At 38.2% G+C, this 18,550-nt stretch overlaps 1 protein-coding gene across 2 annotated transcripts in view; it reads right to left on the bottom strand.

Annotated features, from left to right (window-relative positions):
• The window catches only part of LEMD3 (LEM domain containing 3), a 43,587-nt gene that overhangs the window by 3,397 nt on the left and 21,640 nt on the right, over positions 1–18,550 (bottom strand). For both annotated transcript variants that reach the window (XM_072331922.1, XM_072331931.1), the window contains 7 exons: positions 13,661–13,728; positions 12,413–12,492; positions 12,186–12,334; positions 10,218–10,319; positions 9,871–9,973; positions 9,450–9,628; positions 3,469–3,550 (listed from right to left, as the gene is read on the bottom strand). In XM_072331922.1, coding sequence (XP_072188023.1) covers positions 3,469–3,550; positions 9,450–9,628; positions 9,871–9,973; positions 10,218–10,319; positions 12,186–12,334; positions 12,413–12,492; positions 13,661–13,728 — 763 coding nt within the window. The remainder of the gene's footprint in view (positions 1–3,468; positions 3,551–9,449; positions 9,629–9,870; positions 9,974–10,217; positions 10,320–12,185; positions 12,335–12,412; positions 12,493–13,660; positions 13,729–18,550) is intronic.

Genomic DNA, 18,550 nt, shown 5'->3' with positions numbered 1-18,550 from the left:
TGGCTGTTGTTCCATGAAGGACATTCTTCAGCTGTTCCTACCTCAGCAGAAGAATAGGGGAAGATAACAGCATACAGACCTCTGCCACTTTTGTCACCTCTACCAGCAATCACAGAGCAACATTAAATGGCCAGGCTTCAGCAAGCTGAAGGAGCTGCTTAGCTATTGAGACACCATTCATCACCGAGGTGGCTGTTGCCTTTCCCAAACAAAGCATCAAGTTGTACTTGTCCCAAAAGCCACCAACAGAACATGCCGAGTGACCTCCAGAAACAGGAGTTGGTAAAATCTGGTTCAAATTTTGGCAGGCTTTTCATTAAGAAGTACTCTGTTGTTAACATTAACCAACCTTTAAACATACCACGAAAGAACACAAATCGTATGTATTTTTTCTGAAGGTGCTGCAGTCTATCTGGCCCTAGTAAGATAAACCTAAGCAAAGGGAAAACAATTTTGACAACCTTAATACACCCTTTAGCCTACTTGAATGGCATCTGCACAAACAATGAATCTACTTTTTCAGTAGTGATATCAAAAGCTTTGAGTAGTTCGCCCTAAATAAGGCCAAAATTCTTGACAGATCTGCCTTTTCTGATTTGGAATAAAAACTGGAAAACGTACAACGTAAAACCCTGGAAAAATTAGGAGCAGATACATCCTACTCAGACTGAAAGCCAAAGCGTTTTCTTTTTACTAGCTCAGAATGGAGGGAATACACAGATCTCATTCCCCTTTGATAACAGTTTGAACTTTATTTTCTAAATAACAACAAGCCGTGCTCAGAATATTAGGGAGACGGAGCAATTTAAAGTTAAAGAAGCCTGAAAATCTTGGCTTGGGTGCATTCCCTCCTCAGCTCAGGACTCATATGCAAGGGGTCAGATATTTCTGAAGCGTGCTGTTATCAGCAGAAAGCCAGCTACCACGAGGAGAGCTCATATTGTTCCAAGGAGGCAATCATCTTTTCCGCTGGTTTGCTGTAAATCAAACATTCTTTTTCCCCAAACACTGCAAGTCGCTCTGCAGTGCTGTACCGCAATACTCTGAAGCGCTCATTTCCTGTTTGGAAATGTAAGTATATTATTCACGTACTGTGCTTACTGTGTTTTGGAGACCTGGGACATGAAACATTAACAGCTGTCAACTAACTTGGAGCTGCCATAATGAAACAGGCCTCTCACAGAAGGACTGACTTGCCCTTCCATGATCCTGCATGTACAGCAGTCTTTTACAGCAGCCCATCAGCTTTCAACATGTTGTGTTCCTGCAAGAATCACATGTTTTATGAACCCTTCTCATCACTGTTTTAGTGGCAGTTGCAGAAAAAGAAGAATTATTTATTCCAATGATGCCTAGATTGCTATCTGCAAGGACAATTCTGCATCTGGCATAGTAAATGCCCAGGACATACAGTCAAAACAAATTGTAATTTTAAATCAGCTGCTGTGGTCTGAGGGTTCACAATGCCCAGTTTTCTGACTTCAGACAGTGAAAAGAGTTATTGACTCTATCAGCACTGACAAACACAAATTAACCAGCATATTCTCCAGATGATTCTCAGACCAATACAGAAGACCACTATTTATGGATGGCTTCTTATACCAGCCACTGGCTGACTACTGAAGCATACTCAAATTGTTTATAGTTAGCATACAGTAGCATGACATAAACAACAGCTAAGAACTTATTCTCTTAACCATGTTTTGCACCCTTTGCAAATGCTTCATCTGGAATCAAAAAACATTTGCAAACTTAACCACACACACACCCCGATATATTCTGTGTTTCAGCTAATCTGACTCTCTTCCAGACTGTAATAAGTACACTGCCCTTCTTCCATTGATGTGAGCAGTCGAATAAAGTATTTCTCCTTGCACAGAGGGTTTGCTGTTTATTTTTTAACTCACTCCAAGGATGTGAAAGCATCAGCCCTCTGCAAGACAGCTAATGGTAAAGGAGTGGGCTGGAAGGTACAAAATGAAACTGGACCAGGTATTCCACTAGGACTATAAGCCATCAGATCAGTAATGAAAGACAACGCTCAAAAGTAAAGGTCTAAAAAAATAAATAATTTTAAAAATGAATGCATTAGATAGAAGTTGCAGCACTAAAATAGCTGAAAGGACACAGATGCCAAGTTATAACACACAGCTGAAACACACTTGCTGACTGGGTCAGTACTAGAAACAAGTCTACAAAGACATCCCATCTGAGTAGGCTGTTTTCAACCAAGTAACTGGGATGTTACCAGTTCCATTAACAGTATAGCAACTAATACAGTATAACACTAAATGTTACACTGAAGCTTCAGGAACAGATTTCAGCACTAATGGAACCAATCCATAGTCTCCTTTGTAGCAAGGACAGTACAGACACTGATCTCATCCAAAATCCTCAGCAAATCTTATCTTCCACCCTCCTACAAAAGGATCTATCAATCTGCCTCAAGAACAATGCCTAGATGTTCAGCCTTGCTGAAGCTATGAAAGAAACAATAGTGGGGGTTCTCTGTCCACAACAATCATGAAGCCTTAAAGCCAAAAGGGCCATTCTCTATGATATGAATAACACTGCCCTCAGCTACACTAGCTAAACACCTTTCTAGATAATAAGTTAAGAAACTAAAATAACAAAGAATGGCTAAAAGTGAAACAAGAAGATATGTATTGAGGATATGTATCTGAAGTTAGCAGCCACTTATGTTTATGCTCCACTGTCACCTCCACATTTTTCAGCCTCAATTAGCATGACTATTTCTCAAAAGCAGCACAGCACCTTCACCTTTCCCTTATGTAACTGCATTTACCCCTTGGTAAATCCCCAGCCTCTAGCACAAGCTAGTCCACATCAAGGACAGTAAGTGAAGCTTTAAAAGACTACACACATTTAGTTACTTTGTCTTAACTCTTCAAACGTGATTAAGTTTGGAACTTGCATACATTACATGTGAGCATTAGAAAACTACTTAGCAGTAATTTGCTACAAAACCTTTTGAAAAATCCATTTGCTTAGTTAAACAGTCACACTGCCATGAGACAGTGAATGCTTTTAGTTTAGCATTTCAAATGCAAACCACGTGACTTCTATCACAGTCTAAATGCTATAAAACACTTAATCTTGAGAAATCTGTAATCTCTTAGGTTTGGGACCCAAAAGTCTTCCCTGTCAGTTGATAGGATTGAACATTTACAGAATCAATTAATGGAGAAGATTAAGTCATTGCACCAAAAAGCATGATTAAATGCCACACTCTTAAATAAATGACCCAAAGACAAGAAATAAGACAATGAAGGACAGGAGACACACAGTAAAACTTTGTCTTCCCATAGATGCTAGAGACAGACCTTGTACACCTGGCTTGCTTCTTTCAAGCCATGCATGCTTACTCACTTCTAAACTCTTCTCAGAAGACAAAAGCAGACACTTTCACATGAATACAGAAATTCAGAGAGAACAGTTCTTACTTACATAACAGGGTCAAACATATTGCGAATCTTTAGACACGGTGTCAAGCTGTTTGGTGGTGAATTTCTTCTATCTAGATGAAATGCTAAAAAATAAATTTAATAGTATTTATTGACATGCACAGTATTATCTAGTAAACCACTCTATACATTAAAAACAGAATACCTTCACCCACATATGAAAAACCTCTAGATTTAAACAGATAATACATTCTCTCATGTTCAGTCCATAGTAAATGAAAGGAATTAAGGGCATTTAAAAACACCATACAGTTGAAAAGCAAGTGTTGGTATTGTGTCTCTGAAAAGATAGATATTCTCAGAGTCTGGATCAAGTTTTTGGAGCTGTAAGTTAACACTCAGCTTCAAACACCTAATAAATTAACATCGCTTCCCACTTCGGGGGCAGTCTGTTGTCCATTTGACTAAGAAATAGGGAGAGTCAAACACACATCTGTGTTACAGTAACAGCTGTCAAGGATGAAGCTTTTGTAAGCCTACATGCTCTATAGCTGTAATAAGAAACTTGGGGAAAACATGGAATGCACCAAAAGGCACAACAGATACAAGACAAATGTAACTTAAAAATGACAAGTAATTCTTTCAAAGACAAACAGATCCATTAAATATTTATGTGAACTTCTAAGATAAGTATCTTCCTTCTAAAGTTCCCGAATTCTCCATTTGGGAGTCACAACAGAAGAATGCATCATGAAAAAAGGAATAAAGGAAGCCTTTAAATTCAGCTTTGGCAGTCCCACACCATGAGGGGCCAATGACGCGCATATCCCGGCAAAACAACTTCCAGTGCATGAAAGAAGTTTCACTTTGAAGATCTGGAGATGAGTAGATGCAAGATTTTAAGAGTCAAAACTCTCAACAAGACAAAGTGATGTTCCAAGCTGAAGTTACTGCTTCTGTTTTTCAAACCCCACTTTGTATATTTGAGATGCTACATTCCTGATGTTACAAGACCAAGTTCTGGGCAGCAGTGCTTGATACTACTGACCTCTTACCAAAAAAATCTTTCAAGTGCACCCAAGACACACCAACATCACCGTTCTTCTGTAACTCAACACAAAACCCTACTGTCAGTTACACAGAAGATACTGCACATGAAAGAAAAGCGCTAACCATGAGAAAGCAGACTGCAGATACAGCACAAATTTAGAGAAATTTGAGATTAAAAAGAAAAAAGAGCCTATAGTTACGTATTATAAGTTACAAGAAGCAGCCTCTGAATCTAAAGTGAAATTTACCTCAAGTTCCTCAAATAATTCTAACTGTTCTTATTAGAGCATACAAGCACGCTGCCCAAGTCACCAAGAACTTTAACGATTGTCCAGTCTTTCTTGGGAATGGATTTCTAACTATGCTGGTAACACTGCATCCATCTCTGAGCCACCTGCAGTTTGAGGGCAAGTCCTTTTTAAATAGCAAATGGTTTTGTAAAGTTTTTTGCCCCAGGTTAAAAATTACACAGAGGGTATTCAATAAAACTTTACAGAACTAAGCAACATTGAAAAAAATAAATGGACTTACGTTATTCATGTAGGTTGGCTCCAGCAGATCAAGGAAGGGTGAAATGTCACCAGCATATTGAACGCTGGGGCACCAGACCATACTGAAGAAGGTGATCTGGGGTGGCCTAGTCATGGACCCGGACCTGAAAAGGTGTGGGGTTGAGGAAATTATGTGCTGATTGTGAATAGCTAGGTTTATTCAGCACATTCTTTTATTCCAGTGATACAGAATGGTGAGATTATTTGCAGAAACTGAAGGCACGAAGGATCAACATGCCTGAAAAGCTATTTCTGAACTAAAAAAAGATAGAATACAGTCATTTGAGAAGGCAGATTACACCAGTCAGCTGTGCAAAGTAACAAAATAAAGTGCTTTCGTATGTATCTTCACTAACACAATCTCTGCCTGCTCCCATTCCTAATAATCTTCCAATTGAAGGCTCAAGAGGATTTCACATGCTTGCAAAGATGACTTCAGCCTGAGCAGAACACCAGCACTGGTGCAAAACTGATCGGCTACCAATTTTACATAAGCTCATAGTAGTAAAACAAATGTGCTCGAAGCAGCGTGGTACATGAAAATAAATTCTGCTTTTTATAGAAATGTTTCCAAGTTGCCACGAATTAAAACAGTTTTACAACACGGGTGTAGATCCCTACGCATAAGGGGAAAACAGAACTATGGAAATCACTGAGGTACAAAATAATTGCTACCACAGTAATAAGGATTAAAATGTAATACCAGAAATCAGACCAAAAAGGAAGGCTTGTGAAGAAGCAGGCAAGGAAAAAGAAAAGTCTGTCTCAACAACAAAATTCAGTATAGTGCAGTAAACAGATGTCTCTTGAACTTCATTGCACATCTATACCAATTAATCCTACCCCTTCCCTACAAAAAGGGCAAGTTTAAATTAATAGGTAACAAAGATATTCAACTTATAGTACTGAATACTTAAAAGTTTACACTGATACAGAACATACTAAATACTTCCACAGCAGCAGAGCTCCTCAGCACATGGGCATGGGCGCATGCAAGCATTCTTGTAAGACAAGTGTAAGCTACACTTAACTAAGCATCTCAATTGCCATTTCTTTCCCTAGGCCTCAGCAGTTAGGATTACAAGACAAGAGCAAAAAGATGGATATGAAATGAAAAAGCAGAATCACAACTTTGAGTAGTAAATCAAAGATAATCATTTTAGGACTATCATATATTCTTCTTCAGGACCAGGGAGCACTTTCAAGAAAATCCAGTCACATTGCACCTCAATCACATTTCATTTTATTACTTTAAACTGAGTATGACTGCATCATTTCACATTCAAACATCAGTCAAATGGGAGGGTTTTCAGAAACTCCGGCACCACTGTGACTGAAATGGGTCTAGGAAGGAAAAGTGGCTACCGCACAAGCTTCAAAATGAACACTAACTGTAGCACAGCTCTCATACCTCTTGATCCACTACTGTCTTACTGCAAAAAGAGATTAACCAGCATCTCTACCATGAGTTGCAAAACAGCGCAACAGACCTTTAGATTCAGATTCAATGCACTTGATGAGACTGAAGACTCAGGTAACTATTTCTGACAAGCAGATTAATTCATGTTAAGCCATAGATAACTTATTTATCAAGTACTAGCCTTTCTTACCAAAGCAGGGGAAAAAAAGAAAACACTTTGTTGAAATTCTAAAGTTAAGCACTGTCACACAACACACAAGGTTTGTCAGTAGACAGAAGTCAAAATGCTGCTAAATGCTACTAAGAAAGGAGACTCGGGCTAACTTGGGTTTTAATAGAGTTTAGCTACAGTTGGGATGGAAAGCTACATGTGATCAAAACTGCATTTTACCACAAGAATATCTCCCATTTTTCTTGCAGTACTTATGTGAGCCTTTTCAACATGGAGAAAGGATTGTATTCTTAGAAGTGGGGGAGGAGGGCTATCAGTCACTCAACGTAACAGATTAGCTTGCAAGCTGCAGGATGAAATATCATCCTAGACATGGTACTTCAGAGAACCTCTTTATCTACAGAGCTTTAAAGGAACTTTAGTCACTGCTGTTAGTTTAGCTTCTTTGGAGTTCTTTGTACATATTTTTCACTACAGATCAGGTACTGAAGACATGACAGGACAATAGCATCTCTTCATTCAAAAGCAAGCTGAACACACTAAAATTTATATATAATTGAGAAACTGAAGTACTATTCTGTGAAAACCCTGTTACATTACATTTCCACTATTTCAAGACACCAACTGCAGAACCTTAAGCCTGCAGTAATGACAAAATTAAAAGAAACAATACCTTATTTCCAATGAACGATTAAAAATGAGAAGCGTAATGCTAAAACCAGTGGCATAACTTCCTGTAGTATTATATCCCAACAGAACATACCACACAGACAAGCAAGCACTGGATCCCAAGACCACAAAGATCCTCATCAAATAAAACACAACTACCTCAAAATACTTGGCTTTACTGATGGGAGAGAACTGCTTGCTTTTGCTTTGAACTTAAAAAAGCAAAACTTAAGACTCGAGAGCTAAAGGCATACACACGCACCAGCTGGGATAAAAATCAATATGTTAGCAACTCCTTTTATTCAGTCAGTCAAGTCTGCCTGGCGTGCCAGGCCACAAAGAAGCCCTTTCTGTCTGGAAAGAAAATAATCACAGTGGAAGAATCACTTTAAAACCATATCCTCTATGCATAAGGAATAATAAAAATATTGTTTCTTACAAGTAAGAACATATGTCAATTTCCTTTTATTGATATAAGCCAATTACTATTAGCATTAGTGAAACTAAGACCAAAATAAGCATACTCCAGACGAACATGTTAGAGTATAGCTGCTTGTTACTAGGAATTGTTTTTGTTTGCTTAAGTGGGACCAAGAAGGGAAGAAAATCTGTTTGGTTTTTAATGGAGCTGATTTCAACATCTAGTTTGACACATGACTCAACAACATCCAATCAACAAAAGTAAGCTCAACTAAAAACTGGAGAAACAGCAGCTTCCTCTTCCCTCACCACCAAAATAAGCCATATTACCATCTGATAAACTAGGATTCTGACAGAAAGGCAATATGGAAGAACCAGCATGGCTTCAGCAAGGGCAAATCCTGCTTCACTAACCTAGTGGCCATTTATGATGGTGTCACTGCATCAACAGACAAAGGAAGAGCCACTGACTTTATCTACCTAGACAGACTTCAGTAAGGCCTTTGACACAGTACCGCACAACATCCTTCTCTCCAAATTGGAAGGGTACAGATTTGATGGGTAGACTGTTCAGATTGAGTCCAGAGAGTGATGGTCAATGGCTCAATGTCAGGATGAAGATCAGTGACAAGCAGCGTCCCCCTGGGGTCAGTGCTGGAACTGATACTCTTTAATATCACACCAAGCTGTGCGGTGCAGTCAACACACCCAAGGGACAAGATGCATCCAGAGGGACCTAGACAGGCTTGAGCAGTGGGTGCAGGTGAACCTCATGAGGTTCAACAAAGCCAAGTGCAAGGTCTCTCTCCTGGGTTGAGGCAACCTTCATTACCAATACAAGCTGCAGGATGAAAGGACTGAATTGCACCCCTGCCAAAAAAGACCCAAACATACTGGTGGATGGCAAGCTGGACAGGAATCCAACCATATCCTAAGCTGCATCGAAAGAAGCACTAAGAGAGACAATCCTGCCCCTCTGCTCTGAACTGGTGAGGCCTCACCTAGAGTACTGCATCCAGATGTGGAATCCTTAGTACAGGATAGACACAGACTTGTTGGAGTGTATCCAGAGAAGAGCCACAAAATAGAACCTATGAGGATCAAAGGGATGGGACCTTTCCTATGAGAACAGGCTGAGAGCTGGGGCTGTTCAGCCTGGAGAGGAGAAGGCTGCAAGGCAACCTGATAGCAGCATTTCAGTATCGAAAGGGGAGCAACAGGAAAGAAAGTGACAGACTCTTTAGCAGAGTATGTGGTGACAGAACAAGGGGAAATGGCTTCAAGCTTAAAGAAGATAAATTTAGGTTGGATATAAGGAAAAAGTATTTTACAGTGAGAGTAGTGAGGCACTGAAACAGGCTGCCTAGAGATGTGGTGGGTGCCTTTCAAGGGGTTGGATCAGGCCCTGGGCAACCTGACATAGCTGCACATATCCCTGTTGATTGCAGGGCAGCTGGAAAAGATGACCTTTAAAGGTCCCCCCCAACATTAAGGACTCTATGATTCTTTAAGTTCATGGAAACAAACAAGTAACCCATTTTGACTGTATGCCCTTCGGTATAACAGAAAAGCTTATTTGGCTTGAATGCTTCAAACAAGTAAATCTACAGAATGAGATGAAAGTGGTGCCAACTTCATAAAAATACTTAAAGAGATGAGAGAAAGCAAGTCTTCTATTCCCAAGGGACAAAATACCACTTAGAAGTTAGAAACGGAAATTAAAATAATTGCATTTGTAATACCTTGGCCTTGCCACACTTTTGATGGTATTACTAAAACTTTGTCACATGCTGCAGAAGGTTGCATCCATTTCCAAACCAAGAACTCAGCACCACCTATTCTTCGCGTCTCTGTACGAACTCTAGGTTCATTTGCCGCTAGGAAGTCAACTGCTCTACTCCAGACTTTCCTCATTTTCCTCCTTGAAGAAAAAAAGAATTACAAGGTTAACATAATATCCTGCATAGCTGACATCAGTCATAGGAGCGAATCATAGGAGGAACTAATGCTGATGTTTTTTCCTACCTTTATTAAAAAGAATCTCCAAAAATATTATTCTATGTAATCTACTGCTATTTAATTAGTTACTCAACCAATTCATAATTACTGAGTCATATGCTTTATTCCATGTAACAAAATGAAGTACATACAGTGGGTACATACCTGTCCTGAGCTGGTATTAGAGAATCATGCACATGTAAAATAGGCATATAAGGCTGCAAGTCTTTATTTTCAGAACATGCCTCACTGTGACTTCTTAGAACATCTAGAATACCATAAAAAAAATTAAAATGGGTAAACATTGAATTCATATAAACATTAAGAAAAAAAATCAATTCTGGCTACAAACAACTACTCTGAAAATCCCTTTCCAATTTCAGTCATTTTAAAAAAGAAAGCTTTGAGCATTTTTACTCCTAACCAGAAAACATCACTGACTGAATTAAGGCCAGCAGTTCAAAAGCAAAGGTGATACACATATATCAGATGTGAGACTCAAGAAAACGTACCTATGATTTTTACCACCATATCATACATCTGCTTTGTTTCCTCCTCTTCTTTCGCCCAACGGTATTTCATGTAGTGCAAGACTCCCCAGACAATTGCTACACCTGCATCAAGATGTTTAATACTTTTTAAACAGCATTAGAAAGTTGGTTATATTTAAGAAGTTGTTTGAATGCCCTAATGTTTTATATTCACATTTCAAAGCTGCTGTACTTGCTATCAGTATTTTTATATTTTATTAACGTAGCAACATTAACTCTTAAGCTTTGAGGAGTAGATGCTTTTAAGAAAATGTTTTAGTGTCTCAATAATGGCCTGGTATCCAATTGCCACCACCAGTGTTTAAAAGTTAACCTATTTGTGAAGACAAACAGTAAGAGAATTATCTTGGAAAAATTTGAAATCATCATAAAAGTTAAATGCACAATTCAGAACAATGTTAAAAGCGTCCTGAATTTAGTGAATATTGTGCAAGTCAGACAGTTTAGATAAACAGGTGAAAACTAATCAACTTGAACAGCTACAGATTAGTATTTCTTGTCGTTGTACATTGTATACCACATGTTCTTTTTATATTAGCTTCCAGATTATTCTCAAAAAGGACAACCTAGTTAAGAAAGCCAACCATATAATCGGAAAACAGGAAAAGTCTTATTTCTTCCATCTCAGACTGAGGGCACCACTACACCCATGGTCTCTTAACATGAACAAGACTGCACACACACAAAGTGTAGTCAAGAAGTTAGCTTCAGGCACCAGGGATCACAAAGCAATGTTAACTGACAGAAAAAGAGACTGAGGGCACCATCACTTGAAGTCAAAACAGGTATTAATGACAACATATCCAACTTTTACATGATGGCTAATTTCTGAAAAGGTGCTTCATATTAATCTCAAATATGAGTTTTAACACTAAACGATTTGCTCAGCATTACTGATGAGACCAATTGTTGACCTGTACACTGAGTTTTGCCTCCACCTTCCAATCCAACTCCCATATTCACTATTATCAGAAAGACAGCCATTTGGGACAGCTTGTCTTGGATTACTTTAGTTTGTCAGAAAAAAACAACAATGAAATTGTTATGAATCTATGATATGGCTCCACGATCAATGACCTCCTGAATATTTAAAACGTGCATGAGATGAATTGCACATCTTCGGTTCTTTCCATGTGCCTGGTTAGAAATACTGAAATGCCTACACCAAGTTGGTCCTTATTATTATTCTGCTCCATTTTCAGTAGGGATAAGAATTAGACAAACTTGAGAGTACATGAAATTTAATTAGAAAACTATCAGAGATTAAATCTTCCTGAAAAACCGGACACATTTTCTAACACAGACTTAGAAGTAAGAATGCTTGGTGACAACCAAGTCATTAAACTTTTCCTAGAAATGGAAATATAAACTACAGAAAAGATCATAGTATCATATCATCATAGTATCGTGCGAGTTGGAAGGGACCTTAGAGATCATCGAGTCCAACTCCCGGGTTTCGAGCCCCCTGTGTAGCGAAGCGGCACTTCTACCCCTGCGCCACGGGGGGGGATTCGAACCCGGGCCCTCCAGTGCCGCAGGCAGCAGCTTATACCACTGCGCCACTGGGGGATGATCTGCCTCAAGTTCCTAGGACAACTGTGAGACAGACTCAAAGACCAACATGTCTTTTTTCTCAAATACATCCAAATTTGGATTTTTTATTTTTTTATTTATTTAGAAACACACAGTGTTGCTTTGGCAGAGAAAAAGCCTAAGCTTGCAGAAAAGGGATCAGTTTAGCTGACTACAGCAGCAAATGATAGCAAATAATGCAAAAATGCAGTATGGTTCAAAAGAGTACAGCAGACTGTGTTGTAACCAGGACACTGACTTAGTGTCACTAAGGACACCGGGACACTGACTTAGTAAAAGAGCTGCTTTCTTGTTTTTGTGTAAGTTATAATTAAAAATCCATTTTTGATAACTTACCTAAAAGCGGTATTGATAATCTATGAGTTACGCTAATAAATGCACGGCGGAAACGACATCTAAAAGACATCTTTGGACTAGTGGATTCCAGGTACTTCACATCCGTTACATTAGTGACATCCACATCATTAGGGTCACTGCCAAGACACCTATTAAAACATATGACACATTTACAAAAAAGAATACATTCCATCAGAACACATTGCTATGAAACAAAGCTCACTTACTTTATGCCAACATCTTCCCCACTATTCAATATCCACTGTAGTGCTGCGTTAAATACACTTTCATATTCTGGATCTATATTCTGTCAAAAGATAAACATCAATGAGAAACTTTCTAAAGAACAAGAAACTTACCATGCCACAGTAAAATAAGAATACTGCAAAGATTAGGCCATTTGCAGCAGCAAAAGTAAATGACTTTGATCTCAGGTTTTACACAGCTCCTCACATTGACAAAGTGATTTCATACATGCTATGAGCAGCTACAGGACTTACTAATATTCCTCAAATAAAGGACTATACAAAAAGTCAAGTCACCATCATCCTTTAGGAACAATTCTAACCTACATTGTAAAAATAGATTCTGCCACTAGGAGGTGCTCATTGAAAACCTATTTCAAAAATAAAGCTAGTTATAAATCCAGCCAAAAATTGGTCCTACAGAAAGCAGCTGAGGTATTTCTTATTTATTTATTTATTTTTAAGTCATTTTTCTCAGGATTATTTGCAGAATATCAACTGAGATTCTTATGTTTGTAGTTCAAGAGTGATATAAATATGTAAATGCCCACGTAGTTAAGTTAGTTGACATCGGTTATTGTAGGAGGACTTATACTGCAATTTGAGCAAAGACAAACCTCCATAGTTCACCTTACATGTCCTTTTGCAGAAAAAGGAAAGCAAAACAATGGAAGTCAATACTCTGTTTGAACTGAAACTGTCCAAAACAATTTTTTTTTATCTCCACCGTTTCTTTGGATCTTACATCAAAGAAAAGCCCCTTAGAAAAAAAGAACAGCAGCTAACTTATTTGCACTTTGAGAGTAAAAAGAGTTTACCACCAAACACTGAAATTCAGCAAAGGAGTCGCGCTTATAGTCACAAAATGAGGCACTGTACGGTTAAACAGGATTTTGTTTAAGCGACAGATTTTCAAACAAACTTTGAGCTTAGAGCCACAACAGTTATTAAAATCATCATTCTTTCAATATAATAGAAATGCAATTCCATTCATCATCTAGCATCACTTTTCCCCCCCACTTTTCTCCTATTTGCTGTTCCACTCCCCCAAAATCTATATCCTCAAATAAAAATCATGGGCAGCACGCTTTAGAAGATATACCATTCGATTCTAACTCAAATATTAGTCACTACATTAAAATGAAATCACACCAAAACAAAAATAAGACCTTAATTTTTGCTTACATAGATCTCAAGTTAGAAGCAATGAAAAATACCACAATTACTTACTTTCAAATACGCAGCTGCCTCCTGGACGGTAAGGTTTCTTTGCACAGAGCTGCCACATTCATGTTTCCCTGGTAAAATTAAATTTATTTTGATCATACATATTACCACATTGTGTAAAATAGTGTAAAATAAGATTACCTAAACACAACCTTATGGTTCTTGTAATCTATGCAAGCAGGAGTGGTCCAATAATTCTCTTAAAAAAAAATATATCAGGATGAAATATCAAAAAAAAAAGAGACTGCTACAGCTAATAATACATACACACAACATCAATACAACTTCATGTGATGATCAGAAAGCATACTTGAATATTTATACTGAAACTGGAAAAAAAAGGCAGTATAAAGATCAATCAGAAAAACATTACTATGAAAGAGTTGCTGTACCCTGACCAAATAATTGCCATTTACTCTGAAACAGGTGTTAGCTTTTATAGAGAACACGTTAGTTCTAGTTCTATCATACCTGCTTTTATAGAGAACACGTTAGTTCTAGTTCTATCATACCCACAGCAGTACTTCTGGCACCATGAGGTTACCACATTACAGCTCGCTCCGTTATTGTAGTACTTCCTCTCCTTCCTACAGGCATACAACATAGCAATCTGCCCCCAAACTGCTGGTTTTACCATCTCCCTAATTCTTTTGGAAATAGTGCAGAAGGAGCCAGGAATTAAGGCACAGTCAATTCACAGCCACGTGCCATCTTCTTCCTCATTTACTTTTACTCAACTGAAGGATCCCGATTTATGCTAAAATAGATTCAGTGACAGTCAGGCCAACACAAGAGCAAAACATCCAACAACAGTTTTTGCCACTGCTAGGCTATTATTTCTGAAGAACTGGAAGAGAATAACAGATCATTTATTTCTTGATCTTTCTAAAAAGAATCAAAATTAAAGAAGAACACCTTGGTACCTATATCTGCACCGATACAGTAAGATAAAAAAGGGAAAACTAATCCAGCCTATCACTAACTCAAGGTGAGGTCTTCCCCTCCTGCACTGATACCCATCAGTAATTCCCAAAGCAATAGCATAGCTAAGGAAGTTTATACTTTTCATACATGTGAGATTCTTCTGTTTACAGTCTCACCAATTATTTCAAGACGAATCTATTTATACTGGACTACCTTTTGAATGTAGCAACCTCTAGTATTAACCATCTTGATTCAAGGCAAAAGTAGCAAACACTACCACAAGTTGTGGGAAACATTTTCACTCTTAACTCACAGGAGGGAGTTTCAAAGAAATAAATGTCTCTATGAAGTAGTCCTTTGCAGACTGTTCTGTTTAACATACTTCATATAGGAAAGATATAGTAGTTAAAAGCTGCTTCTCTTGATAATTAGTACACATCTGAGATTTAGTCAAAGCTCATTAGGTCTGATATGATAGCAAAACTACAGAGGTCACCAATGAAAAATGATAGCCTTCTTGCCAAAAAAGCAATCTGCACAAGAACTGGAGATCTGTTAGTTATTCCAGCATACAGTTTAGGCAGACATTCTTTTTGTTCTGCATAAACTCCACTACCTGCAACATACATTTACAGACATCCTTGATTTCATGTTTCAAGGGTGGCAGACTTGGGAGAACCATGTATCTCATTCAGACAGTTTCAAGTACAAGCATATTGTTTTAAACTTGAATTTTTAGTCAAAAAAAACCCCAAACATATCTTGCTAGAAGCTCTACCTCCAGTCTCAGCCAAGTATTAGATTACATAGCATTAACATGACTTACAGATACAACATACAGAAAAAAAAAAGAATGAATATGACCTGAAGCTTTGAAGCATGTCAGTCACCATTTGAACAGAACAGCTTAGGGGAGCAAGGGGATGAAACTCCTGCTCAGTGGCTTGAGGGTTTGGTTTTGTTTTCAATAATAAGAAATAGTAAAAAGGATGCAGTTAACAAACAGGGAAAAAACAAACACCACAAAACAATCGGATGCCAAGAAGGTGAAAAAGGCATTCCTAAAACAAGCCAGAGGATTCGTTTGAGATTTTTACTCTCAGAAGAGCACAGCATTACAACTTAGATGAGGACAAAAGCTCCTTTAGAAGCAGACAGCACTGCTCAGCAACTGTAAAATAATAATCTTATTTGCCTCCTTCCAGGAATGACATTTGCACAGCATGCAGCCAACATGCCGACTTCACATCATCTTCTCTCACTTTTAAAAGGCCAGCAGACAGTTTCTTCACTGCACTTTTCCTGACAGGTTTTTGTTGTTGTTTTTTTTTACCCCTAACTGAGCAGATTTACCTCTTAAAAACGCTTTTGATGCTCAAGCACTGACAACATTTAAGGCCCATCAGTACAAATTACCCTCATGCAATCCCAGAAGAGAATAAATAAAAACCACTTCCATCTTGCCTCCCACTCCTGATATCAGTAAGCTAATCACTCGCACAGCTTCAGCTCCACGCAAAAAGCTGCTGGAACTGCAGCTACTCATTCCTACTCATCTGTTGTTGAGAATCTGAAAGCTTGCAGAAAATTGGAAAACTCATAAGCCAGGTAAACGTCCACTCTACTGAAAGCAGCAAGATATTCCTATATGCCATTTCATTTCAGCCACTCTTTAGCTAGTGGGTCTGCAAATGAAGGCTTACTTTGAATTACTTTGGCGTAATTATTAACCACTTGGCTTGGAAACTCAGTCTGATGCTCAGAGAAGTGAGTAATCAAGGAAGAGTAAGAGTAGAACAAACGTCGTGAGAACAAGTACAAATGACTGACCTCCCATAGGCAAATTCAACTGTCCAACAATGTGGAAAACGAGAAATTGTTAAATGAGTTTTAAATCAGCGTAAAAAAGAAAAAACAATTATCTGAAGAACTAAAGGCCAAGGAGCATAACAGAACAGAGAGCTACCAGGTACAGTAGCTAACATTTTAAATTAAAGTTAAGGAACAGCCAGTGTTTTGCCAGGCCTTACTGCCAGCCTTGGATTTACTAGTGAGTCTCATTCCATATGAAAGTCCAATTTACCTCACATCTCAAGGACCTGTGCTGCCCTTTAGTGCATGAGGAAACCATTCAAGTCTCACACACCCCTCTCTGTGGAGAATGCCAAGCCAAAGATGCTTCTTACTAAGTAAAAATCCTGTGCAGAAGGAAACACGATTATATCTATCAGGAGATGCTTCTTTGAAGGATGGTGATTAGGCTTGTTCATTTTGTAAACCTAAGAACGGATCCATCTACAGAAGACTCTCCACAAAAGGCAAACATCCAGTAATTATTACATACATGCTGGAAGGAAGCCTAATTTAAATAAAACATTTTGTTTTAGAATAAAGTGTTAGGCACTGAGCTATACAATATCTACAAACCTTGCTGCTTTTAACAAAGGCAGAATGAAAAGACAAACGAATACAAAATTCAATGCAGAATTGAATGAGTAGAATCTACTACTCCCTCTGGTTTCTTCTGAGGTAGGAATTACTCACCACAGATTTAGTAGACTAATAATTCTGAGAACAGTGATGCATTAAAGGCAATCTATTTTTACAGAGGATAATTAAATTATTTTACATAATATCAGAGCACCACAGAATAGAACAGACATCTACAGTTGGAACATAGTATATTAAGTCAAATAAAAATAATGAAGCATTACCGTGACTCTTTGTGTTACTTAAAAGAGCTTTCAATGCGTCATCTTTTATTTTTAAAGCCCCATCATTTGCTCTCCAATTAAAGTTGACAAAGCAGGAAACACTAGCTCAATAAAAATACAAAAAGCTTAATTAAACAGAAGGCTAGAAACTAAATTCTGAAGTGATCATCTCCACTGCAATTAGAACACTGAATAACGCCGAACAGAAGACGCTAGTGCAAGTTTCCATCTTGCCTTTTTAATATTAACAGAAATAACATGAACAAACGATTCCCAGCCAAGCGTGACACGAGAGAAACTTTTCCAAATATGTGACAAGCCTGTAGAGAATCATTTTTACTAAAACTATCTTCCATTACTTCTCTCTTCTGAGATGCTACACTATGTATAAGGTCAGTGCTCTTAAACCCTACATCTCTCCAGCAACCTCCTGTGTCATACAACTTTTAAACAGCTTCCACCTGTTGTGCCAGACCAACATGACTGCAGGACTGAAAAAGCGGATGACAGGCCTCTACCTCTCATACCTTGAAGACAGTTGTCATTGAGGATAACTTGTCTGAGTATCAATGAAATAAATCATTTATCAGACTGTATGAATGCTATTGTGCTGAGCAACAAGGCAATCTTGCAATACAGTATCAATTTGAGGACCATCTAATCAGAAAGTATAGTTTTGAAAGTAAGCGTTGAAGATTCTCCTGGCCAGAAACAGACTAACAGAGACTAACACATCTTTGAGATCTAGGGAAGAAAGCAGCAGGTCACCTTGGAGCATATATTTTCTTCTTGTAAGAAGAATACACTTAAGCTATCTTCCTAAGTGTTCATTACATAAACAAACCACAATTAATGAAGAAAATTCAGCTTTTCTTCACAGATGCAGAAATGAAGCACCGATCATTTTTACCCATGCAAACGAATCATTTACTGTACAACCACTGGAGGGCCAGATAACACTGAGGAAAGGGCAAGCTGTTACACTAGCTCTCTTCCTCCTTTGAAGAGAGAATTTAATTCATTACTTCCATTTTACACCACCCAGTGCTTTGCTGCACACAGCTGCAGGACTCAAAAGACACTCGTGCACACCATAGGTTAGCTACCTTGCATGAAAGAAATCTTTTGGTCTCAATGATGGATAGCAAAGAATTATCCACTATCATCTATTAAGTATAAAACAGTCTGAAACAGATAAAAATATCAAGACGTAATTGAACCAAATTTAACACCATAAGGCATTCAGAGTCAGAAG

The sequence above is a fragment of the Excalfactoria chinensis genome, chromosome 1 (assembly GCF_039878825.1).
Source record: "Excalfactoria chinensis isolate bCotChi1 chromosome 1, bCotChi1.hap2, whole genome shotgun sequence".
Classification (NCBI taxonomy): domain Eukaryota; kingdom Metazoa; phylum Chordata; class Aves; order Galliformes; family Phasianidae; genus Excalfactoria; species Excalfactoria chinensis.
The sequence above is the reverse complement of the archived record's forward strand: the minus strand, read 5'-3'. Positions and strand labels throughout refer to the sequence as shown.